This window comes from Psammomys obesus, unplaced genomic scaffold (genome assembly GCF_907164565.1).
Source record: "Psammomys obesus unplaced genomic scaffold, mPsaObe1.curated_primary_1811, whole genome shotgun sequence".
In the NCBI taxonomy this organism is placed as follows: Eukaryota; Metazoa; Chordata; class Mammalia; order Rodentia; family Muridae; genus Psammomys; species Psammomys obesus.
Genome location: NW_026596073.1, coordinates 1322291 through 1349358, shown reverse-complemented (window position 1 = coordinate 1349358; position 27068 = coordinate 1322291). Strand labels below are relative to the sequence as shown.

Genomic DNA, 27068 nt, shown 5'->3' with positions numbered 1-27068 from the left:
GCTGACCTCTGCCTCTGTGCTAAGTTAAATGCTGCGTGTGCCTTGGCATATCAGTGTTTGGGATGCACTTGTCTAGTAACAGAGCAAGACCTTTGTCCAGCATGTTCATCGATGGTTTCCTCTCGGTACCGATTCGATATGCTTTTCTCAGACTTTAGTATGACAGATTAAAAAAAATAGTTAAGGAAACTTTCAATATTTTCTGAGCATTGATTTTTTAGCATTAAATGCACAAAAGCTCATTAAACTGTTCTCCCAGGAGCACTGCTCATATGCCAAGAGCTGTAGTCTTACCCTACCTGTACAGCAAAATATGAAATTACTCCATCATACGATAATGACCATTGTTGTGTTTATATAAAGCATTCTTTAAAAAAGGCAACACTACCTTCTTTTTTTTTTCTTTTTTGAGGATGTTATTGGCAGCATGTGATCTTTATCTGTTTTTATCTGTTAATTATGACAATAGTAATAATTATTTTTGCATTTATATCAGGGAGTTGTTACAAAAGCTAACCCTACCTTCTTGTTCTGAACATATATTATTGGTGGCTGTGTGACCTGCATCTAGTTTTGCTCGCTTAATTATAACCAATAATACAGTTTAAAATTTAAGTAGCAGATATTTCTGGAAAAAGAACAGATAATTTAACCACAAAAAATTCCTAAAGATTATTTAAATGAACACCAAACATTTCAAAGATTCCATGCCAGTCATACAAAGACCAGGAATAAAAGTTTTTTTTTTTTTTTTTTTTTTTTTTTTTTTGGCTCCAGCTTATTTTACATTTAGGTATTCATTGCCAGACTTCCTAGAATCACTTTCTTTCTTGGCTTTTGATTCACCTATCTGGCAACATATACTCATATTTTTGATGTGTTGACATTGAAGATCTTTTCACTGGAATACTATGTAAAGTTGTTGTGCTACAATTTTGTCATTGCTTCCCACAGCAAGTGTAATACAACTGCAGCCTGTAGATGCACAGATAATTCCACACCAATGGTACAAAGGCCAGACAAGATGACGATTCCTGTTTAGTAAGTATTGACTCTAAACACAAAATTATGAATATCTACATTAGTGTGAACATAAAATCACTTTTTGACTAGTTGAACTTTGTAGAGTGTTAGGTGGTAGAGTGTTAGGTAGTAATTTTGCCTACACTCTCTTGTTTTGTGCACATCTTTTTGTATTCTTTGTTTTTAGTATGTATTGATTCTATTAAACTTCATTGTAACAGTTTCATGCATGTCTATCCAATTTTCCAGGTCAAACCAAGAACCAACTGATAATTCTATCTCTCATATGTCATAAACTCAGTTCATCAGCACTCTCAGTTCATTGTCACCTCAGAAATAGATGAAATATTTGACAACCTCCTACTATTGTACTACTGCCACCATTCTGTCTTTGGCTTCATGTCCTTGTTCTTTTGTTTCTGGTCTCTTATTTTTACATCTGTATCAGTATTTGTGTTTTTACAGTAACCAGGGAGGCCTTTCCCAAAACAAATCAGGTTAGGTGAAAACTCTCTCAGAGTGCCTCACAGAAAATAAAGTCCAATGTTTTTATATGGCCTATGAAGCTTTTGGAGCCTGTTTTCAGGTTGCTTCTGGGGAATGTGCCTTACTCATTCCATAGAGACATGCAGTCTTTTAAGGTATTTATTCATGCACTGAGTCCATTCTTGCCTTTGAGGTTTTGCATTTGTGGTTTGCTGTGCCTGAAATGTTATCCTTCTTGGGACGTGTGTGACTTTTTCAACATTTCAATTAGGTTTTTCTTCTCTCTCTCTCTCTCTCTCTCTCTCTCTCTCTCTCTCTCTCTCAGTAAAATCTCACTCCATCCCCCTGCTCCTACTTTTCTCCTGTCTATGGTGTCATTACTCTCCCACTTTCTATCATAGACTTCTGGCTCACCGTTTTCTTTCATGAGAAGTGGACATTTTGTGAACACAGAGTCTTCAAACTTGACAATGAGCTATGTAGTTAGTGAGAAGAGATAAATATTTTATGTGCCTTGTGCTTGTGTCACTTTTGCAGAAATCAGAATGCTATGACACAGAAGAGATGATAGAGTCTCTGAAAAAGGAGAAGTTGGCTACAAAGTTTCAAGAGATTACACAGTTCAAAGAAGAAGAGAAAAAGAGTCTGGAGAACTTAGCTGCTTCCTCTACAGAGTTTACAGGAGGTTATCTGAGAGAAGTCCATGGGTTTCTGGGTACCTTGAACTTTTCATGCTAAGGTGAAGATAGGTGTAGAACTCAAACAGCTTGAGAAGTTTCTTTTCAGCCTTTGATCAACTCACAGGTTGAAATTTAGTAATGTAACTATATTGATTTATTTAAAGCTATATTGGTATTAACCAAAAGCAAATAGTGAACAAATTCACCCGAGAAACACTGAGCACAAATATAGCCTAAATCAAACCCAGACTAAGTCTAAACTCTAAATGCGTTGCAGAGGCTGTTTAAATTTACAGTGTATGTACTATTCCTGAATTAAGTAGGTCTTTTTGTACCCATTAACGACTCCTAAACCAGCATCACCCAGTCCCCCATGTTACAAATGATAATAGACACCTGCTGCATCTGTCCTTCTAAGGCATGTGCCCTGTGCTAAACCAGACTCTTCCTGGCCTTGAGGAGAAGATCCATCAGTTGTGACTCCTAAAGCAATAGCTATGCTAGATTTATAGGCTTTGGGTTCTGATTAATGAATTTTCCTCTAATGAGTGATAGATGATGGGTGTTGGATAATAGGTTACTGAATAAATTAGATAGCTTATATATCTCTAGGAGATTTTCTTGTGAGCAATTAAATTAATCAGTTAAATAAGTCGATTCTACCATAATCCAATTTATAAAATTTAAATTGTCATATGAACACACTTCTCTTTTTTTTAACCTCACTTAACCAAAACAATGAGTAGGCAGGACTCATTAAGCAGATTTGCTACAAAGGCATGGCAGCATAGTTGGGGATTTTTTCTATTATCATATTAGATAATACTTGAGTAACCATAACTTCAATTGGTAGGAAGTTACTCTTTCAGAGTGAACTATGAAAGATTTACTCAAGTGTACCACCAAGGAGTCACCTTGTTAATTATGGTTCTTTCTACTTGAATTTCCAGGTGGCTGCACGTGACTGCTGAAGAAGTCAGGATGCACACCTACAGTCACCTGCCAAAGCAGGCTCTTCGCCGCTATCATGATATCAACGTTCAGTTTTATATAAATGTATAATTTCTGCCTGGGTCTAATTTAAGAGTTTAGAAGACTAAATTATATTTCATCATCTGTCCAAGGAACTAAAAACAGAAAGCAAAGATGTACTTCCAAGCTTAACGATTTCAACTGTTTATATGGCAAAATGTGTTTTCTACTCAGAAGACATATGGCCGAATGCAGCTGTTAAATTCTCAGCGTCCTACCTCTCGGATGGCTGTACAAAACTCACTCTGAAGCACCTTTTTGAGAGACTGTAGCTTGTGGACTGGTACTTCTCCGGATTCTTGCAGCTTTTCCAGTAGTTCGATTGCTCTTGCGACATCTGAGTGGGGAAGAAACATTAACATGGAGACAGAATATAAACTACCACATCAGCAAAGTGCCATCACTTCAAGTGAGTAATGACATCATCCCAGTTGATAATCTGGTGGAACTTCTACTGTAAAATCAGAATTAGTAATTGAAAGTTTATTGATTTCATCTTCTGGTCAAAGTCCGCTTGAACTTGTCACACAAGTTTTTACTTGTTTCTTTGATGACATTTATTAGCCTTAAATTCAGTAAGCATTCCAGATCCCAAGACCTTTCTACTTTAGCCTCTTAAATACTGAAGTGTACCCATCATAACCATCAGGGCTTAACCATCAGGCTTGTGTGTGTGTGTGTGTGTGTGTCTTTTCTTTTTACACAATGTTTATTATAGATCCACATGTTCCATATATGATGAATTTGGTTGTTGCGCAGCTCCTGCCTTCATCTATAAACTCGTTGAGGAAGAAACCTTACTACTTTGTTTGCTGCTGCTTCCATAGTCTGGTATGATATTAAGAATAAATATTTGATGGATAGAATGATTGGCTGACTCTCCCCCCTCTCACCATGGTTGCATTGTTCAGGTCCTCATCACTGTCTTCTGTCCAACTGAAGTAATTTATTTTGTAACTTCTTTGAATATTCTATAACATTACTTTCTTGAAACAGAGATATGATCATACCCTCATCTACCAGCCTTTAGAACAATATTGAGAGAGTTTTAAAATATTAATGTCAAAGGTTAATGTATCAAGAATTATGTTATCTTCCATAGCCGGCGAAAAAGCTTAAATCCTTGGATTATTTCACATTGCCAAGAGAAAATAACGTAATGAAAGCCTATTTAAAAATATTTATAGTGATTTCTTCCCACACAGTTGCTGTAGTCAGCACCCCACTGAAAAGTCACTTAGGCATTAAACAGTAGGATATTAAGCTTTCAATTCCTAGGCAAGTAGCTACAGAAAATATTACATATCACTGCAGTAAGATTATAAATCCATTCATGCATTCATTTGTTCATCCATCCATCCATGCATCTATCAGTTTAAGTTTCTGCTATATATAGTATGAAGCTTATCAAGAATAGTATATTTCCTTTCTGGAATCATGGAATTCACAATCTAATGAGAAAAACAATATAACAGCAGAGTTGCCTGTGTGAAAAACTGTTATACTTCTGAATTTGGCAAGCTTAGCATGGGTGTGTGTATCTAACTGGAGCAAATTAGCGGGAAGGGACTTTAGAATCTCCCCCTGAAATAGTTATTTTGATTGCCAATTGTAGCCCAAAGTCAAACAAATCATGACATCAGTGTTACACTCAGTTTCTAAGGTTTGACCTCTAGTACATAAACTGGAAGACAACACAGTTGGACAACACCAGACACATCAACACTGACAATCACTAAAGCACCTGCTGAGATGCTAAGCATTTCCAGCACACGAAATACTCTACCAACATACCCCATGGGCACAAAGAACTCAGTATGTTTAAAATTGGACTCCTTATTTTTCCTTGAATCCAGCTTTTCTTTTCCTGCATTCTATATTTCCATTAATAGGACCCCAAGCAGCCTGACTCCCAAGCTAGACCATGGCATCATCTTTCACACTCCCACGTGAAGTTAGTCAGCAAGCACTGTAGATTCCATCTGAAAAGTGCCCTCTGAAAGGAATTCTCCGCTTCATTATTTCAGGGAAGTCTTCATCGTTTCTCACTGGTGGTACTTGAGAGTAACCTGACTGATCACCTTTAAAGTCGTCTTTCCGTTTTCAGACCACCCACTGCAGTGTTTCTAGAGTAACTCTTCTAAATGACAAATATAGTTCTTACACCCTTGTACGTAAAACCCCACTGACATCCATCTACCTACTAGATAAAGTTCAGGGCTTTAGCAATCAAATTCATTTCATGCCATACTAAACACCTCCTCTCACACAGGCTGTATTTTGGAAATCCATCTTTCCTCCTTCTAAAGCAAGCCATAGAATGCCACACCATCATAGCACATTTCCTGTCCACTGTCAGGAAATCCATTCATTCTTTTAGTAATGCTACCTTATTTTGTGAACAGGGACATAGTGGCAGAGTAGCTAATTTTTTCCCTTGCTTTTATGGGATGCACTGCTTTGGGTCACAGATAGACCACAAAGATGCTTATTCTTTAAACAATGCTCTACAGGAGGACCATGCATGTTTATAGCAAAGGCATACTTCATCATGTGGGAGGCAAGAAAGAACTGGCACTAGCAAGCTCATAGGTATGTGGTGACAACAGGAAAAGGGTGAAGAACATTTTAGGAAAACAGAATCGATGAAGATGAAAGGCTTGATTAAGGGCATGTGGGTCATTTGAAGAACTGAAAGGAGTTCGGTTTGGTTAAAGCTGAAACAAAAGAGACTGTACCAAGAGATGAAGCAGAGACAAGGTATGTCGTGGGTGATGTTTTAGTTCCTGTATGGAGATTTAGCTCAATGTCTCTCCAAGGATGTCTTCATTGACATCTGTGTTCCTATGGCTCTTTATTCACTCATCTGTTACACTAGCTATGACTCTCATTTTATCTCAACTTGCACACCTGTCTTCCTCCTTTTTATACCAGAGAGATTACACACTTTTTATTTATGTGTTCTCATCCTTGTGTGGTATAAGTGTGTGTTCATATGTGTGTCCATGTGTGTCCTGGTGAGCAGGAGTACAAGATGGCGGGCCGTATTGGTCTGTTGTTGGGAAGCAGAGAGATGAATGTTGGTCATTAGCTTGCTTCCTTCCTTTTATTCAATCCAGGAATAAAAAATATTCCTTTTGTTCAATCTGTTGATGATTCCAATCACATCCAGAAGGCATTTCCTTACTTCATTGAAACTTTCTGGAACTAGAACCCTCAAATACATACAAGAATATTTTTTATGATGATTCTAGATATAGTCAAGTTGATAGTTTAGATTAGCCATCACAGCTGTGTGTTATAGTCACCCAGGGAGCTCTAAAAGCACAGATGCCTGGTGCCGTCAGCCACATGCAAAAGATTCCAATATGCTGGCACAGCACCGTATCTGGACATGGTGCTCAAATGAATCCAGGGCTGATACAACTGCTCTAAGGAGCATGCCTATTTAAAGTCCCTATGGGATTATATTGTGCTGCTATAGCCTTTAAAAATTGGTTGCAGACTAATGGCTCCAAATATAATTGTTCCTGAGCTCACTTAAGAGTGCTGACTGAAGTGCAGGCTCCTCATCCTCATCCTCATCCTCATCCTCATCGAGAGATGCTGGTTGAGAAGGTGCAAGAATAAGGCCTGAGTATCTGATTTATAAGAAATTCTCAAAGTGAGTGTGTAAATACTGGTCCACTCATTAATAAGTTATGAATGTGAACAAAATGATCTTAGTTTCTTTCATTCTTAACATTCCTGAAAACTTTGCATTCTGTTATTTTTTTTTTTTATGTAGTGTATAAAAGGATGCTAAATTGGATTCTTCAAGGTATCTAAAAATTACTGATAAAGGCTCAGAGTTTAAAGTGATTGTGGTTGAGTACCACTTAATTTTAATTTCTTCAAACAACAACAACAACACCCCCCCCCCAAAAAAAAAAAACAACATTTTACCTGAGCACAGTGGCACACATCCGTAATCCCAGCACTTGAGAAGCAGAGGCAGGCATATCTCTGGGAGTTTGAGGCCAGCCTGGTCTACAAAGTAAGTCCAGGACAGCCAAGGCTACAAAAAGAAACCCTGTCTTGAAGTCCACCCCCACAAATGACATTTGAACCCTGACTAATGAACCTAAAATCTCAGATTTGTATCTATTCTTTGTGGTTTTTAAGTTTCAAGGTAGATTTTTATGGCCATGTAGAGATGAGAAAAATATTGTCCAAGAAAAACAAACAAACAAACAGAACAAAACCCATCACATATCCCTGCAGTATGACTTACTTACTAAAAGGTAAATTAATTTGGTTATATTACATCATTACATCATTCACAGTCCTTACACGGAGTACCTGGGGGAAAGACAGAATATTTCCAGGGAAGATTTTTATTAATTTCTGACAGAATCTCGTAACATTTGCTTCTGCATCATTAGCTAAAGAAGGAATGTCCCAGAGGAACAATTGTTTTCTGGGAGGAAAAGAGACTAGCCTAGCTTTCTTTCTGCAAAGGCAGTGAGGATTGTAATCAGCCTTACTTTTGTGTGTATCTGAGAAGATCAGGAGGGTCTAGGAAAAGAATGGCTCTCGGACCCTGAGCCTTCTTGCTGATATTGGTACATTTGAGTCCAGCAACATGAAGCCTGAGAAATACAGAAGGTGATAAAAGCTAAAGATTCTAAAAGCGAAAATGTGAAAAACAATGGGCCCTCCAGTAGAATCCTGGCCAGTGCTAGAACCAAAAGAATAATAACTGAAAACTGGACACAAGACCTGGACCTTTACACAGAATTCTGGTTCTGTACAAAAACAAATAAACAAACAAACAATAGAAAAAAACCAAGACCAGAATCCTGGAAGGAAGACAAACTATTGAGTCAGCTCAATAAATTACGGTGTATAGCTGATTTAGTAGAGCTTTCCTGTAGTACTTGTTCAGAACTTCCTGTATTTATTTTATGAAAACCAAACTGGTTACTAACATAAAAGCTTGAATCTACTTGTGCATCTTAGATTAAGATGGACACAAAATAAGGACTGAAGGCTGCTAAAAATCCATTAGGAAAGAAGATCCCCGAACAGTTTTTCTTTATGAAATGCTAACCTTGTTCGGTTATTCTTGATATTCCATGCCACCATAAAGAGGGGACACTTGGGAATCACACTGATAATACCCATCCACCCATATAACTTCAGTTCTATTTACCCTTTAAAAAATAAAACAATGCAAACTTTAATTGAACACATACAATTTGGCAACTTAGTCCATTTTCAGATGCTCTATGAGAGTTCTATAGATGGGTTAATTTATGAAGGACAGTTTGCGTCTCTCAGGGGTTCTAGATAATAAGGCATTCAAGACCATAGGACTGCAGCCTGAAGAGGGATTTCTTACTGAATCACAATAGAACAGAGGCTATCACGGAGGACATGAACAAGACAGAGCTAGCTTCTACAGCAAAGACACTCTCGAGAGACCCAAACCACATCTACAATAATGGAATATGCTGGTAATTAACTCCTCCACAAAGGTAGAGTTCTAATGACTCATCCCTCTCAAAATGTTCCGGTTGTTCTTGTTACAATGGCAATTAAATTTCAACACTGATTTTTACGGGGCTATTCAAACCATGGCTTGTCTCTATGTCTCCCTCCCACTTAGATTCTTCTGATAAACACAATGCATTCTGCCAATCTCAAGAATTTTAAAAGCTGAAATTTATCCCAGCAACCCCCCTTGAAATTTAAAGTTCAAAGTTTCACATTAATCAGATGACAGGTGACCTGCAATTCATGATTCAACCTGAAACAATTTCTTTTACCTGGAAGACGGTGAAATAAAAAAAAAATGTAATCTGCTTTCAAAATACTGTTATAAGACAGGTGTGAAATAGATAGTAACACTCCAGAAAGTAGTATTAGGCAAAACATAAAAATTCTAAACTATTTTTATAATTAGGACAAAGTACAAATAAGGCTAAAATGGAACAAGGAAAAATACAGCAAGTCTTAAAACTGGATATTTATTTAAGTCAGTGTCTTGCAAGGTAGACATAGAGGTGTAGAAGTTAGAATTTATGTTTATACATTCATGCTTTCCTTGACTCTCTACTACTGTCCTCTCGATCAGTGCTTGGCTCTGATCTTTCTCTCCATATTAATCATTTTGTACAACAGTCCCATTTGTATTCTTGTTGAAACAAAAATCTTTCTTGTACACATATAAATTTCAAATTGTACAAATCCTTTTCTGATTTCCAATTTTCTTTTAATTCTGTCCTCCATCTTTAAATGGTTTTTATACTATCTCGCAATGCAAATAGTTAAAAAGTCGCCATGCAGCTGCTCTCGTGCTAGCTGTTCAGATAATTTTTCGCAGCTAGATATTTTAGCCCATCACACTGAAGTTCTATATTCCATAAAGCCTTAGGATATGGGCATAATTTCACTGACTTTTTTGTTATTATATAATAGGAATGTTCTTTGCTTCAGTCTCCAATATCTTGTTTATTTTTCATTTCAGTCGGAGATTGTATGGTCTGTACTGTCTGTATTTCTGTCAACATTCCTACAGTGGCCCAGTAATTATGAGACATTAAAAACTTTCCCTAACCTCTTCAATGTCTGATCTCCCATTAGAATCACCCTTAGTACTCTGTTCACAGCAACATACCCTGTTGCTAGGCTCTTTCAAACTCTCTTAGCTTCTCTTATTTCTGTTTGTATACTGGTTTTAAAAACGTTCTTAATTTTCTGACATTAGTTGTTGCTGTAGCTCCTCATGGATACCAATCTGTGCCAGTCTGTTCTCTGTGGCCGTAACACAGACTCACAGACTGGCAACACTTACAAAGTAAATATTTTCCTCACAGATCACAAGGCTGGGAAGCCCATGATCACGGCAAGCAGGCCCACACAAGTCAGAACTCACGCTTGAAGTGGTTACTGAGAACACACAGCCCTCTGTCTCCGTAATGGTATAGACCCACACTGAACATAGGTCCCTACTTACCGAATTGCCTCTTAAAGCTTTTACCATTTAACATTGCAATTACAACTCATTCAGCACAAAGATAGTGGGGAAACACAGAAACTACAATATGAAGCCATTGTTTATTAATATCTTCACAACTTTTAACTCAGTTTATCTTCACATAATTGTAAATGGGGTAAATGTCTGTGATATTATTCTCATCAGGGTTATGGAAAACAAATGGGAAATTTAGGGTCTGAGCAATGCTAAACCCTGTGCCCTTTATTCCTATTTCCATCACTATTTTTCTTTCAGCAGCTTTTCTTCTTTGACATTCAGTAGTTTTACAATAGCTATGTGCTCTGCGGGCTTTCTTGGTCAGACACTGAGCTCTTAATTTTTCCTTTTTCAATACAGATTAACCCTTATGCGTTTACTAGTGTACCTCTCTCAGGTGATAGCTATTGATCAACAGGATCACCTGGAGAGCTTTCAAATGACAGAATAGAATGGGTATTAGTCTAGGCAACCCAATGGAATTACCTGGGAGCACTGAAAAAATCACAGATGCCTGGATCCTACTCACTAATATTTCTGATTTCACTGAGGCTGTGTACGACCTAGGTATCAGAATCTTCAGAGTTCCCCAGCAATCACAATGTAAAGTCATGTTGGGAATCACTGGCATAGACTATCAATGTATCCTTGTCACCCCTTTTACTTATAATGATACAGATCCAGAGGAAAAAAGCTTGTTCTCCAAGAAAGGAGCTTACAATGAAAATTTGAAATTTGAATCAAGCAATAAATTTTTAGAATCTGGGCAATGTTTGTAATGTGGCTTGATAACCCATATGCTGCCAGATGTTTGTGTCTAGAGGATATACTCTCCAGCTATCACTAAACATAGATCCAAAATAGATTTTGGCTTAAAAAGTGGATATGTTCTGAATCTGTGCAGATCTTTTTGTCATTATTCCATAAACAGGAGAATATAACAGTGACTTATAGCGCATATTTTAGTTATTTAATACATTAGGTATAAGGAATAATACTGAGATGATTTAAAGTATATTTCCTTATGCTATTTTTATATAACAGATTTGAGCATTTACAGAATGGCTAGCTACAATGAGTGTATTTTTCAGAATCCTTGTGAATTAGTGGCTGTCATTGAAAGCCATCTATAGTACTTAGGAAAACCTTTATGTATACATAAAGATTACTATTATCCCTACCCTACACCCCCAAAAAACAAAATAAGGCTTAAATAGATAAATTATTTGGCCCAATGCTATACAACCAATAAATGGTAAAGGGGGGGGGGCTTGAAAGAAAAACACCAATGTTTAGTTCTGTTGGCTATGAATGTATTTATTCCTCTAACCTGATACTTAAAACTGATTGAAAAAAAAACAGAGAAATGTTTCATACCAATTATTATTATTTAAATATGGTAATACATAACATCATGAACATGCATAAGACTGTCTCAGAATGCACTTGATCTTAGCAATGACATTAAATTGTAGAGAAATGGTCAAGTCTCTCTCCACAGATTGTTGACAATAGTAATAGGAAAAATTTGTTAAGAGTTCATTAAAGATACAGCAGTCTAGAAACCAGAGCACTGTGAACCAAATAACAGAGTTTAAGAAATGACAGAACTCAAGCTTCCAGTGGTCTGGAGTAATCATGAAGTCGTCTTTTCAGTCTTTAATGATGACTTATGACTAATTTCACTGCCATAAAGACTTTAGTCCATAAGTTTTTTGAAGCTGAAATATGGTTATTTAAAGCTATTTTGTACTAGGGCAGCAAAAATATACTAAATACTCCAAAGTCTTTTATCCCTTGCTGCCATCCACTACAATATGCAGAAAATGAACACATTTCTCCCTCCATAATCTTTCTTAATATTGAGCAGGTGATTGTAAGTACAAAGTCCAAAAATGCCTTTCAGATGGACAAACTGCACAGTTATGCTTTCAGAAGTTGATCTTCGCTCCTTTGTTCTTCCCCATTTACCTTGACAGCTAAATGGGTTAATATGTCTAGAGTTGAAATAACAATTATATGATGATGAAGATGGCTTTCAGGTCCCAAGGTAAGGATGCAGAAGCAGGAAAGGCAAGAGCCTAGTTCTTGATGTCTTTACCCAGCTCTTGTACCTCTGACTGCCTGACCTTATGATTCTTAAAAAAATAGACAAGTATATGCTTTACTGTTTGTTTCTCTGCAGTTTAATATCAAATGCAAGCGACATAGTGCAGAGGAGCATGAACTTGGCGGCACAGTTTTTTTTTTTTTAATTTTTAATTTTTCTTTTTAGTTACAATTTGTTAACTCTGTGTCCTAGCTGTATCCCGCTCCCTCATTCCCTCCCCCTTCCCAACTCCCTCCCTGGTCTCCTCCCTGCCCCTTTCCAAGTCCACTGATAGGGGAGGACCTCCTCCCCTTTCATTTGACCCTGTTTTATCAGGTATCTTCAAGGCTGGCTGCAAAGTCCTCCTCTGTGGCCTAACAGGACTGCTCCTCCCCCGGGGGGGGGGGAGGGAGGAGGTCAAAGAGCCTACCCTTGAGATCCTGTTAGAAATAGTCCTTGTTCCCTTACTTTGGAAAACTACTTGGTTACTGAGCTACCACAGGCCACATCCGAGCAGAAGTTCTAGGTTATATCCATAGATGGTCCTTGGTTGAGTGTCAGTCTCAGAAAAGACCCTGTGCCTGGATATATTTGGTCCTTGTGGAGCTCCTATCCTTTCCATATCATACTAAGTCCCCTTCTTTCATATGATTCCCTGCACTCTGCCAAGGTTTGGTTATGAATCTTAGTGTCTGCTTTGAAACACTGCTAGGTAGAGTCTTTCAGGTGCCTTTTGCGGTAGACTCCTGTCATACGTTCAATGCACAGTTTTAAGTGGCTGAGATTATACAGAAGATAGTTGTGTGGTGTATAGTGATCCCTCCGATTAAGACAGTCATGGAAATCCTATTTAGGAAAATGTCATTTAGGGTGAGAAGGAGCCAGCAATTTGAAAATCCTAAAGAGGACAATCCTAAAGGGGACAATATAAGCAGTAGTCTTAAAGTGACAGGAGCAGAACACACTCGCCAGAAGGTCAGTGTCCTTTTGGTGGCTGTGTAGAATGCTGACCAAAACAAACATGGTGGAGTGAAGGGTTTATTATTACAGCTTCAGGTTATATTCCATTATTAAGGAAAGCCAAGGCAGGAAGCAGGAGTCAGGAACTGAAGCACAGACTACGGAGTAACCTTACTGTCTTGCTCCTGATGGCTTGTTCAACCTGCTTTCTCATACTACCCCAAACTGTGAGACCATGTATGGTACCACCCACAGTGAACTGGGGCCTTCCATATTGATCATTAATGAATAAAATGCCCCAAAGCCGTGCCCACGGGAAATCTGATCGAAGCAACTCCTTAAATGAGAGTCCCTTTCCTCAGATATGTCTTGACATGTGTCAAGCGGAAGAAACAAAAACAAAAACCTAACCATCACAACCAGGCAAAGCCACCATTACTAAAAATTGAGAGCAATAGTAAGAGTTGTGTTATAGTTGATGATTAACAGCCAGCTCTCCAGAGCAAACACACAAAATCCATAAAAGCCTTGACTTCTCGCACTAGCTGAATTCTGTTGAGTAAATCCTCCTATCATGTTCTACTTGAAGCTCCTGATATGATATCACTGTCTTGTGAAATTCATAAATATTTAATAAGAGACTCACAAGCCAGGGAGCAATAGATCTGGCACCCTACTGCATAACGGTCAATGTCTGAGAAATAAAGAAGCAGCCAGACTTTGTTCAGAGATTTCATAAGTGGGTTTGTTGCATAATTCCCAGGTAAAGTTCTTAGAGATCATTTGGCTAAACAGTAAGGCTATCTGGTTCAAACTCCATAAACATTCCTCTCGTTACTATCTGCAGGCCTAGTTATAATGGACCAAGGGTCCACATAGGACTTTAGTTCAGAAGCCCTGCCAAGCCACAGAAGAAGCTTAGCTGAGGAGGCGGCAGTGAGGACAGTGAGACATGGAGATAAAACTCAGGTAGGTAGGAATAGAACTGCTGTCCTGATGTTTACTGTCTAACAAAGTCTCCACAGAATGCCTGGTAAGCACAAAAGTATGCATTAGTGACAGTAAAATTTATTATCAGTGCTACATTTGTTATTCTGGCTGTTTGGATATCCGGATATATCTCAAATACTTTACATAAGCAAAAGGTGTCAACAAATTTCATTAAGTACCAAGAAAAGAAAAACAGAAAAATCATGCAAATTATTTAGAAAGTAGATGGCATCAAGGTGATATGCCCTTGTTATTCTCTTTCTAGTCATAGAAGATCCTTCAAGTCAGCAGGGGATTATCTAAAATATTTTATCACTGCATCAGTCAACTGAAGGATGTTATTAAAAATCTAAAATCAAGGAAGCACAAAAGTTGTAACTTGGTAATACTCACTTTATACAGTTAATATGAGAGCTAAATGAGAATGTAGGTATATTAAGATTTTAATGTAAGTACCTGGAATATCACCTACATTAGAAATTTGTGTGAATCTTCACTTCCTGTTTTATTACTGGCAGCAAATGAAGAAATGTAAAATTAGAGAATAAAGTTCCTGGAACTGTAAGTCCTTTTGATGAAGTGACTAAATGTCTTGTTTTAAAAGATATATTCTTATGATTAACAAACAAAAAGTTATTTTTTGTTTTGTTTTATTTTTTTTTTTTCAAGACAGGGTTTTCTGTATAGCCTTGGCTGTCCTGGACTCAATTTGTAGACCAGGCCTTGAACTCACAGAGATCCACCTGCCACTGCCTTCATGAGTACTAGGATTACAGGCATGGGCCACCTGCTCAGCTCCAACGAAAGTTTGAATGTAACCACTGAACACAACTTTATCTGGTCCTAAACTAACATTTCCTGCAAGGCTTGGAGAATTTACTGTTAAAAATATGTTCCAACAAATGCACATGAAACATCAGCTGATAGCTTTGTTTTATTTGTTTTGTTTTTCAAGACAGGGTTTCTCTGTGTAGTCTTGACTGTCCTGAACTTGCTCTGGAGACCAAGCTGGCCTCTAACTCACAGAGATCCTCCTGCTTCTGCCTGCCCAAGTGCTGGGATTACAGGCATGTGCTACCACCCCTGGCTTAGCTTTTTTAATACATGAAAAAGTTGTGTTTAAAGGGATGCAGCAGAGCACGTTTATCAGCATGATAAAATCAGTGGTCAACAGTACTTTGTACTCCCGCTCTGACGTAAAAGGAAACCCTGCCAATTTTCAAGTTACTAATGAGACATGACAATTAGTGTGTCCTCCTCATTTGACACTCTCACTGCTTTGATTTACCAACAACTTGCTATGTTTCTTAAACACAGACTAATTGGTTCACCTTTGGAAGAACTGGCTCAAGTGAAACAAAACACATTTCCTCGTTGCACTGTTGAAAGTATTGCACTCTGTACTGATTGTCACACACTCCCTGATCTCTTCCACATGGGATTTGAAGCAACAATGAACTGCATCACACACAGAAAAGTTTGACAACAAAGAAAATTTAAATCATGCGTTTATATAATGACAGATCCTGGCTGGAGCTCTTCAAAACTCTTTGCCAAGCCCATTGCATCCAACGGAACAATTTATGCCTCAAAATGAAAGCTATAGTTGCTAAGAGATTCTCTGCAATGGAGGTATCTATTTCATTTGAAAGTGATTACTTTCCCAATAAACAAATCGTTAGGCACACAAAGCTTAAGATAAAGCTTTCTTTGCTAGACAATTGCTGTTATGTAGCCAGAATGAGTAATGTGTTCCCGTTTTCTCTAGGAGCTATATTCAGCATTTTGTTCTTTTTTTCTTCCTTTACAAAAAAAAAAAAAAAAAAATCGAGTTGTCTTTCTCAAGAAGCTAAAGTTGAAGCTTGATTTGCTTACCATCACCTCAAGACCCAGGAAGACAAACGTGTTCCTCTTTCTTCTTCATTCATTTTTCTTTCATATTTTATTTCCTATCTTTCCTTTTCTTTTGTATCTCTCTCCTTTTCTAGTTATCTTGCATCTATTTCTCCACATGATTACAGCCCTTCACTGTGAAATTTTATTCTTAATCAGAAAGAAATCAGTTCATTTTAGTGTTCTGCTTCTTGACCTTGATAACATCCACACAAATGCATACCTGACTTGATTGCATTTTCAGAGTTCTGAGGACTGATTTGGCCAAAAGGTAATTCGTCTTAACTTGTCAGAAAGAAGTTGTACAAATCACTGTTATCTTTTATGCTAAACGCTCAAACAGAAAGACATACAAATCACTGTTCTCTTTTATGCTAAATACTCTAAGAACTATTCTTTTTTTTTCTTTTTTCTTTTTGGGTTTTTGTGGGGGTCATGCTGTTCATATACATTCATTTTGCATGTGTGGGGGGGTGACCATGAATATGGGTATATGTGCATGTAGACTCACAAGATTGGTGTTGGCCATCATCCTTCAGAGCTTTTGCATAATTAGGCAAGGTCACTAAATCAAACCTAGAGCTACCAAATTTGCCTAGACTCTAGCCAGGTTGCTCTGGAGGACTGCTCTGTCTCTACCTTCCAAAACCAGAGTCATAGGAAGGCTGCCACACTCACCTGACATTTACTGGGTTCTGAGGATTCAAACTTGTGTCTTCATGCTTGCAGAGAAAGCACTTGAGCACTGAGTCATTTCCCTAGCCCCAGGACAGCAGAACACCTAAATTTAAAAATTATTTGTACGAATAAAGCTGCTATAAACATGGATGAACAAATGTCCTTATTGTGTACTTGAGCCTCTTTTGGATATATACCTAGGAGTGGAATAGCGGGATCTTGAAGTAGCACTATTCCTGATTGTCTGAGAAAGTGCCAGATTGATTTCCAAAGTGGTTGTATGAGTTTACAGTCCCACCAGCAATGGAGGAGGGTTCCCTTTCTCCACATCCTCTGCAACATGTAGTGTCACTTGAGTTTTTCATCTTAGCCATTCTGATGGGTGTAAGGTAAAATCTCAGGGTCGTTTTAATTTGCATCGCTCTGATGGCTAAGGATGTTGAACATTTCTTTAAGTGTTTCTCTGCCATTCTGTATTCTTCTACAGATAATTCTCTGTTTAGCTCTGCACCCTATTTTTTAATTGTATTGCTTGGTTTGTTGCTTTTTTCTAACAGCTTTATTTGTAATAGCCAGAACCTGGAAACAACCCAGATGTCCATCAATGAAGGAATGGATACAGAAATTGTGATACTTTTCCCAATGGAATACTACTCAGCAATTAAAAACAAAGAAATAATGAAATTTGCAGGCAATTAGTGGTATCTAGAAAAGATCATCCTGAGTGAGGTATCCCAGGAGCAAAAAGACACACATGGTATATATTCATTTATAAATGGGTACTAGACCTATAAGATAGGATAAACATATTAAAATCTATACACCTAAAGAAGATAAACAAGAAAGAGGAGCTGGGGTAAGATGATCAATCCTCACTTAGAAAGACAAATGGGATGGATATCGGAAGTAGAAGAAAACAAGAAACAGGACAGGAGCCGACCACAGAGGGTCTCTGAAAGACTCTACCTAGCAGTGTATCAAAGCAGATGTTGAGACTCATAACTAAACCTTGGGCAGTGTGCAGGGAATCATATGAAAGAAGGGGGAGTTAGTATGATCTGGAGAGGACAGGAGCTCCACAGGGACCAAATATATCAGGGCACAGGGGTCTTCTATGAGACTGTTTCTCCAACCAAAGGTTATGGATATAACCTAGAATCCCTGCTCAGATGTTGCCCATGGTAGCTCAATATCCAAGTGAGTAGCCTAGCAAGGGGAACAAGGACTATTTCTGACATGAACTCAATGGCTGGCTCTTTGACTCCCCCTTCTCCAAGGGAGAAGCAGCCTCGCTAGGCCACAGAGGAGGACATTGCAGCCAGTCCTGAAGATACCTGATAAGCTAGGGTCAGATAGAAGGGGAGGAGGACCTCCCCTATCAGTGGACTTGGAAAGCTGCAGCGAGGAGATGAGGGAGGAAGGGTAGGATTGGGAGGGAAGGAGGGAGGGGGCTATGGCTGGGATACAAAGTAAACTTGTGATTAATATAAAAAATAAAAAAATATAAAAAATATTTGTATATGCCATTGAATATAATACTCTGTCATGCTGGTTAAAGACAGTTAACATTATTAAATAAAAAAGATTGTAATATATCATATAAGCACTTTAACTCTTTTATTAGCAATGACATTTTGTCAAGTTATATTTGGCAAGATTTAGATTAGAAAATATAGATTCAGAATAAAATAAGAGTTAAGGGACCAGAATCCATCTATCATTAGTGAGAAAATTTAACCTACAAATTGGAGCATCAATGAGTTTGACTAGAAGGTAGACTATGGTTCATTTTGGCACTCATGGAAATATTTGAGGAAGTCAGTTTTCTAAGCTCTGTTGAATAGTGAATCAGAACTGCACAGTCCAAAGCAAAACATTTTTGTAAGTAGACATTTTTGCTTAGAGGTTTCTATTATAATCTCAAAAACTTACTTAAAAATAAAAAGAAAATGAATACAGTGTGAATGCATCTTCTAATTAAGTGAACAGTATGTGTAACTACATGTGAAAATAACAAAACATCATGTGTACCTTAACAACATAAGAGCCCAGCAATGCACAACCAGCTTCCTTAGTTGTCTGCCCCTTCTCTTTCATATTTTCAGCTCATATACAACACCAGCTGATTTACTGAAGCTCTGTGAAGAAAAACAGGACACTTTCCACAGAGCTTAAGTGAAATTGTGTGTTTTACCTTTAAACTAAGTGGAGGGGATATTTATGTATATTACCTTTTCTTTTTTGACTTATCTATCCAATGATCTCTTGGTAAAAATTAGCTTATTGGCTGGCATCTTATGATACTCTGCACAAAAGCCAATCAGCTGTGACTTCTAAAACTGGGTAAACACTCAACTAGATACTTTCTATGGCACAGTGATTTCCACCTAAGCATGTGATTGCAGTGTGTGCTTTTCTGTGCGCCCGTGTGTGTGCATTGTGTATGCAACTGAGTGTGTATGTGAGTGTATGTGTGTGTGCCTGTGAGTGTGTGCATTGTGTGTGTGCCTGTGTGTGTGTGTGTGTATGCATTGTATGTATAATTACCAGCAGATTCCAATCCCCTTTCATGGAGTTGCAGAAATTGGAAGAGAAACACAATCGTGAGGTTGCTGGAGAGATGAGCAATCAAATTGGCTATTTTCTGAAAGGTCATTATTAAAAAAAAAAAAAAAGAACCTGAAAAATTCAAGTTTTCCTGTCCTCAAGTACATGTGATACTAGAAAATGGATGAATATTTTTATCCAAACTGACAGCTTGATATATTATTCTGCTATCAAGCTACTTAATAATACGCTCCCTCTTTTACCTCATCACTGCTCTATCATACTGTCTTCCAGCCTCTTCGCTGCTCTGGGAATTGCGTAGCGAGGTTAGTGTGGTGCAATCTGTGTGTTTAGATGATGATTAGAGGGCAAAGTCAAGCTGGTGGCTGCCACACTCGCAGTGAATGGTGGAGGCATTTTGTTGAGCACTTGATTATTATCGGGCAGCATAGAAGCATATAAACTTGCAAGTAAAAATACAACAAAACAATGTGATTTTTCTCATTATCATAGATTCCCTGAAGCTGCTTCCTCAGACTCTCTATTGCTGTTTCTCTTGTAAATCAAACATTAGAAATAGAGCAGGAAGAAAAGCAATTGCTTCAGAATCTTTCACATTTGGATAACAAATAACTAATGAAATGGTATTTAACCATAAGTGTAGCTATATGAAATATTAAATGAATTGTAAACAGTATAAAAATTCACTGGAGTATTTTAAATACTTTATTTTGTAATTATAATATAAACTATCATTTGGGAACTTTATAGAGTAAACATGAAGCTCAATTTTATACTTAAGATATGTCTCCAGATTTACAAACATCTTTCAGTTTCTTTTTTTATATTGTCATTACTAACTACAATCACTTTTTAAAAACAAACTTAAAGCTTATAGCCTAGTTCAAAATAATTTATTTGAATAATTTTAGCTTTATGGTAAAGTGCATTTCAGGTTGCCATTTATTTATTTATTTATTTGTTATTTTTTAAAGACTTTGAGGTAATCACAGAACCTTTCATATGCTAGGCAAGTACTCCATCTCTGACCTATATTTTTAGTGCATTTATTCTTAGTAACATGTGTGTGTGTTTCTGTGTGTGTTTTGATGTCAGTTAGAAAGTACAATACTGTCTTTCTGTGCTGTTTCACTTTGTATAATATAATGCTTATCCACGTTAGGGAGGTGAAAGGAGTTCCTTCTTTCTTAAATGTTGAGCAGTGTTACACTCCAAATAGAGCATTTGTCCTTTATTATTTTTTAACTTATCTTTATCTATTATTATTCAAATTTATTCACTTAGTATCCTGGATGTAGCCCCTTCCTTCTCTCCTCCCAGTCCTACCCTTCCTTTCTCTTCTCCCCCATGCTCCTCCCCTAGTCCACTGATAGGGGTGGACCTCCTTCCCTTCTATGTGATCCTGGCAGGTCTCATTCAGGTTGGCTGCATCATCTTCCTCTGTGGTCTGGTAAGGCTGTACCTGTCAGGGGGAGGTGATCAAAGAACCAGCCATTGAATTGTCAGAGACAGTCCCTGCTCCCCTTACTAGGACACTTACTTAGAGAATCAGTAGCAGTCTATGGGCTTCATCTGAGCAGGAGGTCTAGGTCCTCTCCATGCATGGTCCTTGCTCTCTGTAGGCCTCCCTGGGCCCAGGTTTATCTTATGGTCAATTAGGTTGACTCTATATTTTAGTAATGATGAATAGTGTTACAATGAACACAGAAGTGTAGGTCTGTCTTTAACACACCAATTTCATTTCCTGTGTGTATGTAAATAGTGGTAGAACTGCTGGGTTATATTCTAGCTCTGTTTTTTAATTTTCTTGGAAACCTGCTGCAATTGGTATATTAACTGGCAATTTCCCCTAACAGCCTACAAGTGTTTCCTTATCCTCCATAGGCTCCCAATACCCATCATTTTTATTTCTCGTGATGGCCATCCTATAGGCACTACTTGATGCTTTATCTGGTTTCAGTACGCACTTTGATACAGGACATTTTTGTCCATGTACTCTTTGGCCATTTGTCTGTTCTATTTTAAGGAATGTCCATTTGGGTCCTGTGACTACCCAAAGTACCTTGCCCAGTACTTTGACTGTTTTAAAACTGAATCAACTTTCTTTCACCAAGTGAGTTCTGATATATTTTGGCTATTAACCTGTTATCCGACGTACAGCTTGTGAATGCGCTCTTTTCACACCACAGGTTTTTGTCTTTACGCCATCACTCGTTTCCTCTGCTAGGCAGAAGCTTTCACTTTGCAGTGATCACATTTGTTTGCTGTAGCTGCCTGTGCTTCATATTGGGAAGAGCCATTGCCCAGGCTGTAACCAGGGCTGAAACTCAGGATGCTAAACAGGTTACCTGAGTGTGCTACCAACCAAGCAACGCACGAGACATTGAGATGTTTATTATCTGGTGCAAGTTAGGGGCCTATTCTAAGTGCTTTTTTAAAAAATTATTTTTATTTTTATTAATTACAGTTTATAAACCTTGTATTCCCCCCTGTAGTTCCTTACCTCCTCCCCTCCCAATTCCACTCTCTCTTCCTCACCCATGTCCCTCCCCCAGACCACTGATAAGGGAGGTCCTCCTCCTCTTCCCTCTGATCCTAGTCTATCAGGTCTCATGAGGAGTGGCTGCATTGCCTTCCTCTTTGACCTGGTAAGGCTGCTCCCCCTTCAGGGGGAGCTGATCAAAGAACAGGCCAATCAGTTCATGTCAGAGACAGTCCCTGTCCCCATTATTATGAACCCACTTGGACACCGAACTGCCATGGGCTACATCTGTGCAGGGGTTCAAGGCCATCTCCTTGAATGGTCCTTTGCTGGAGTATCAGTCTCAGAAAAGACCCCTGTGCCCAGGCTTTTCAGATCTGTTGCTGTCCTTGTGGAGCTCCTGTCCTCTCCAGGTCTTACTATCTCCCACTTCTTTCGTAAGATTCCCTGCACTCTGCCCAAAGTTTGGCTATGAGTCTCAGCATCTGCCTCAATACGCTGCAGGGTAAAGCGTTTCAGAGGCCCTCTGTGGTAGGCTCCTGTCCTGTTCCCTGTTTTCTCCCTCCTCCGATGTCCATCCTCTTTGCCTTTCTGAATGGGGATTGAGCATCTTAGCCAGAGTCCTCCTTCTTGATTAGCTTCCTTAGGTATACAGATTTTAGAATGTTTATCCTATATTATATGGATACAATTTGCACATCATTTAAACATTAAGTCTTCTTTCCAGTCCTGCAAAATGCTATTTTTAGAGTACAAAATTTAATAAGTAATGTGTCTATGAGGTATCTATATACATCTATATGGTTGTATTAATGCATAGAGCAAACGTCAGTGAAAGATGTTACTTTTATTTAAAAACATCATTTTTCAGGGAATGACGTAGTATCAGAAAGTTGCAATAATTCCTAGCTTCCCAGACTTACAGTTTTAATTTAAAAATACAATGTCAAAGGATAGAATGTAATTTTCCTGAGATTCTGAACAGAGAGATATTTAGGAGAACATCAACATTGATTATGAAATGAAAAACAATTACTCAAGAGAGAAGACTTCAGGCATTGAGACTAGAAGTAATGCTCGATCATGAGGTGAGCTCTTTTTATACTACACTCATGAGAGTGATAATGTAAAGTTTGCTTCCTTCAAGCTCATGCATATAAATGAGCCTTCAAAATTTGAATAGGAGTATCTAGGTGCCATTTTAATTTTCTTTCTCGTGAACACTAATGGTTTGAACTTATCGTATGCCTAGTCCATGTGCAACTCTTTTAGCAGACTGCCTACTCAAATCTTTTTTCAACTTTCAGATTGGGTTAGTTTCTTTTATTATTGAATTTTAAGTGTTATTTATATGTTCACGACACAAATATCTTATCAGATGTGCTTTGGAGACATTTTTCCTAGTCTTTTCCTTCCTTCCTCCCTTCTTTCTCCTCTTTTTGTCTGTGTGTGTGTGTTGTATGTGTGTATGCATGCATGTGTGTATACCTGTGCTTGATTTTGGACATGTGTATGCCATAGTTTGAGTATGGGAGACAGAGGACAGTCCTGGAATGTTGGTGTTCACTTTGTTTGCAACAGGGCATCATGATGATTGCCTTTGGTACACCAGACCGGTTGTTCACTAAACCTCCAGGGATTCTCCTCTTTCTACTCCTTACTTGTCACTTCCCCCTGGTGATGCTACCTTGTCAGGCCAAAGAGGAAGGGGACCCAGGCAGTCCTGATGAGACCTGATAGGCTGTGGTCAGTTGGAGGGGAAGAGGGCTTTCTGTCTCTGAAGACTAGGGGAAGAGGTTAGGGTGGAAGAGGGAGGAAGGGTGTGACCAGGATGAGACAAGGGAGGAGGCTATGATCAAGATGTAAAATGAATAAATATAAAAATAAAAAAGAAAGAAAGCAGGCTAAGTAAGCCATGAGGAAAAAGCTAGCAAGTAGCTCTCCTCCTTGGCTTATACTAGATTTCTGCCCTAGGTTGAGTTCCTGCCTTGACTTCATCCAATGATAAACAGCAACTTGGAATTCTAAGCCAAATAAATCTTTCCTCCCCAGTTTGCTTTAGGTCATCATGTTATATCACATCAGTAGAAACCATGCATGAGTGAGGCCTGAGTTTAGATTTGTCCCAGAATCTATGTTAGAGTGAAGATGTTGGTGTAGTCTGTCCTTGTTTAGCTCGTGTTTGTGCAGTCATGTTGGTGCAGCTTTATGGCTTCTGATATCCCTAGGAGACACAATCTCACATCAAACTCCCTGACCTGTGCTTTAACAATCTCTCTGTTCTTCTGTAACTTCCCCCAACCCCTATGTGCCGAAGTAGTGCTGTTGATGAATCAACTGGGACTTGGGCTCCATAACTCTGTGTTTTCATTGGCTGTGGCTTTCTGTAATGGGCTTGGTCTGTTGCAAAAAAGAGGTTTCCTTGATGAGGGAATTTTTTTTGTAGTTTTATTGGTAGATTTTACAGGATTTTTATGTTGATATGAATAAAATTTACTTCTATTCATATATATATATTAATAATTTCACATTTTAAAACATTTTGAGTTCATTCTTCTCTCATGTTATATCCTGACTGCAGTTTCTCCTCCCTGCTCCCATTCAAGTCCCTCCTCCTACCTCTTCTCTACCTTCCTATCAACTCCTCCTTCCTTTCTCTTCAGAAAAGGGCAGGCATCTCACGATTACCAACCAAGGCTGGATGAGGCAATCCAGTAGGAGGAAAAGAGCCTCAAAGAAAGCAAAAGACTCAGAGATGACCCTGACTGTCTTGTTAGGAATTCCACAAGAAGACCAAGCTACGCAACTGTAACATAGATGTAAAGGGCCTAAGTCAGACACATGAAGGCTTCCTGATTGTTGGTTCAGTTTTTGTGAGCCCCTATGGGCCCAGGCCATATGCGTGATTATGCTTTTGGTGTCCTTGACTCCTCTAGTTCCTACAGTCCTTCCTCCCTGTCTTCCACAGGATTCCTCAATTTCTGGTTAATGTTCAGCTGTGGTTCCTTTGAATTGCCTCATCTCTGTGTCTATCAAATGAAATTTTAATTTCCTATAACTAACCAGTTATTCTCACAAGTTTGCCCAAATGTCAGCTATTAGAGTTTTATACTTCCTCCTCGATTCCTCTATGGGTACTTTAATTTTTTTCTTCTTTCTTTATTTTTTTGCTATAGAGTTTAACAGTGGACATAAATTATTTTAGGGTCATATTTTTATTAATTTAAGTGAATGTTTGTTTCTAAAAATATTTACATTAGATAAGTGTTCCTCAAATGTCATGTGTTAACTGCTATGTCCCTAGTTAGTAGTGTTACAAGAAGGTAGAATCTTTGAGACATGGGCGTAAGTAATAGATGAGTATTTCACTGAGTATTTCTTCAAGGTGAAATTCAGTCTCTTCCTCTGCTCCTTTTCTCTCAGTGAATGGGTCTCCTCTGCTGCATGTTCCTCCTACATAACCTCAAAACACTGGGGACAATTGCCCATGACTGAAACCTTCCAAACTATGAGCCAAATAAACTTTGCTTATCAATTTATCACCTCAAGTATTTTTCTATAGGAACAGAAAGCTAACATAGGAACACTACAGGTAAATCCATTTAAACCTGTGCTCAAAATCGCCTGTGTAGGTAATTCTACCTTTTCATACCTTTCTATCTCATTATCCTGAATCACTAGACATCTCATTATTATACGGCCAGAGTTTTCTCTATTGCCTCAAAAGCTGTTCTCTTAGATGCACTTTCCTTTTTTTTTTTTTTTTTTTTTTTTTTTTTTACAAAGACCATTACCTGTAACCTCTGGTGAAGTTTTATAGAAGGCTTTTATAGTCAATGTTTTTATGTAATGTAGCTCATAACTACTGGGTCATAAATATCTTAAGTTCAAATGTCTCTTCTCACACCCAGATCATACTATGGAAGAGTATGGTCAGCATCATACCTAGCATCAGTTCTTCAACCACTATTGCACTTAAAATTCAACTTTTTAAATTACTTTTTGAGAATTTCATATACACTGAATTTTTATTACTTTAACCTTATATATCCTTCCTCCAACTTCTCCCATCGTCACTTCTTCTTGTGATCACCTATGACTTCATCTTTATGCCTCTTCTCAATACTCTTAAATATTTGCGTGTGTGTGTGTGTGTGTGTGTGTGTTTGTATGTGTGTGTGTGTGTGTATCAAATATAACATGCTGAGTCCATTTATTTTTGCTTGTAGGTACATGGGCTGTGCACTTGGGATTGGATGATCTGTCGGTGGGTTAATTCCACCTCTTGATAGCTATTAATTGCCTGTAGCTCTTCATCTAAGGGTGAAGCCTTGTGAGATTTTCCCTACCCAGATTGGGATGGCAACTGGTGGTGTGATTGTGCTGGTCTTGTTTTGGCAACCATACTATTGAGTTATCAAGGGTGCAACTCCTTCTAATGTAAAGAAAATACTATTTTGGTTCTCTGGCTTTTAATCTATTTCCTCATCCAAGATCTACCTTAAGCATTATATTTAGGGATTATGTACTATGAACCACAATAATTACCAACTTAACCCTAACACAAAGATGTATAATGGCACTTATATCTTGGAGTAAACCCACAGTCACTTAATTGGACTTCAGGTCTGATCAGTAGGAGGGGATTCATGCCTGGTTTTGCAAATCTAACCAACTACCTCGGCTGGTGTTGTCATAACCTGCAGAGGAGAATCTACTGCTTTCATTCCCCTAAGCCAGTACATTTCCCAACTGCATTATTATCTATTCCCCCAGATAAGTGTGGCTTTTAACCCTCATCAAATACATTTATTTTTGCTGTTGATGGAGATCATTTCAGAAATCCACAAAAATGTTCAAAATGTACAGAACTACTAACTGTGGCATGTTCAAACTTTTTTTTAATCGAAACCAAATGTAATTTTTAAAGCTTGAGCACAGTTTTTCTCCAGATTTTTTGATTTTCAGATTTATCTCTTGAAGAATAACCTTTCTTAGGAGCCAGGTATGGAAATCAGAAATATAGTGTTTATTGTTGTGAGTCTCCCCAGCCCCGATTACCTCCTTACAAATTTTACCATTGTATAGGCTGTTTTTCAACCTCTTTCTCTTTCTTTCTTCTTTTCTTTCTTTCTTTCTTTCTTTCTTTCTTTCTTTCTTTCTTTCTTT

The 27068-nt window shown here is 38.1% G+C and overlaps 1 protein-coding gene and 1 long non-coding RNA gene across 5 annotated transcripts in view; one reads left to right on the top strand and one right to left on the bottom strand.

Moving 5' to 3' along the window:
- The window catches only part of Lin7a (lin-7 homolog A, crumbs cell polarity complex component), a 172755-nt gene that overhangs the window by 114371 nt on the left and 31316 nt on the right, over window positions 1–27068 (bottom strand). For 3 of the 4 annotated variants that reach the window (XR_008722280.1, XR_008722281.1, XM_055625888.1), the window contains exon 2: window positions 3440–3558. Coding sequence is in view for 2 of the 4 variants with exons in the window: in XM_055625888.1 (XP_055481863.1) it covers window positions 3440–3558 (119 nt within the window). In the remaining 2 variants the exon portion in view is untranslated. The remainder of the gene's footprint in view (window positions 1–3439; window positions 3559–27068) is intronic. The other variant, XM_055625889.1, reaches the window with a different exon arrangement.
- Window positions 14187–27068, top strand: part of LOC129690302 (uncharacterized) — a 136829-nt gene continuing 123947 nt past the window's right edge. The window contains exon 1 of the long non-coding RNA XR_008722282.1: window positions 14187–14257. This is a non-coding gene — a long non-coding RNA (uncharacterized LOC129690302). The remainder of the gene's footprint in view (window positions 14258–27068) is intronic.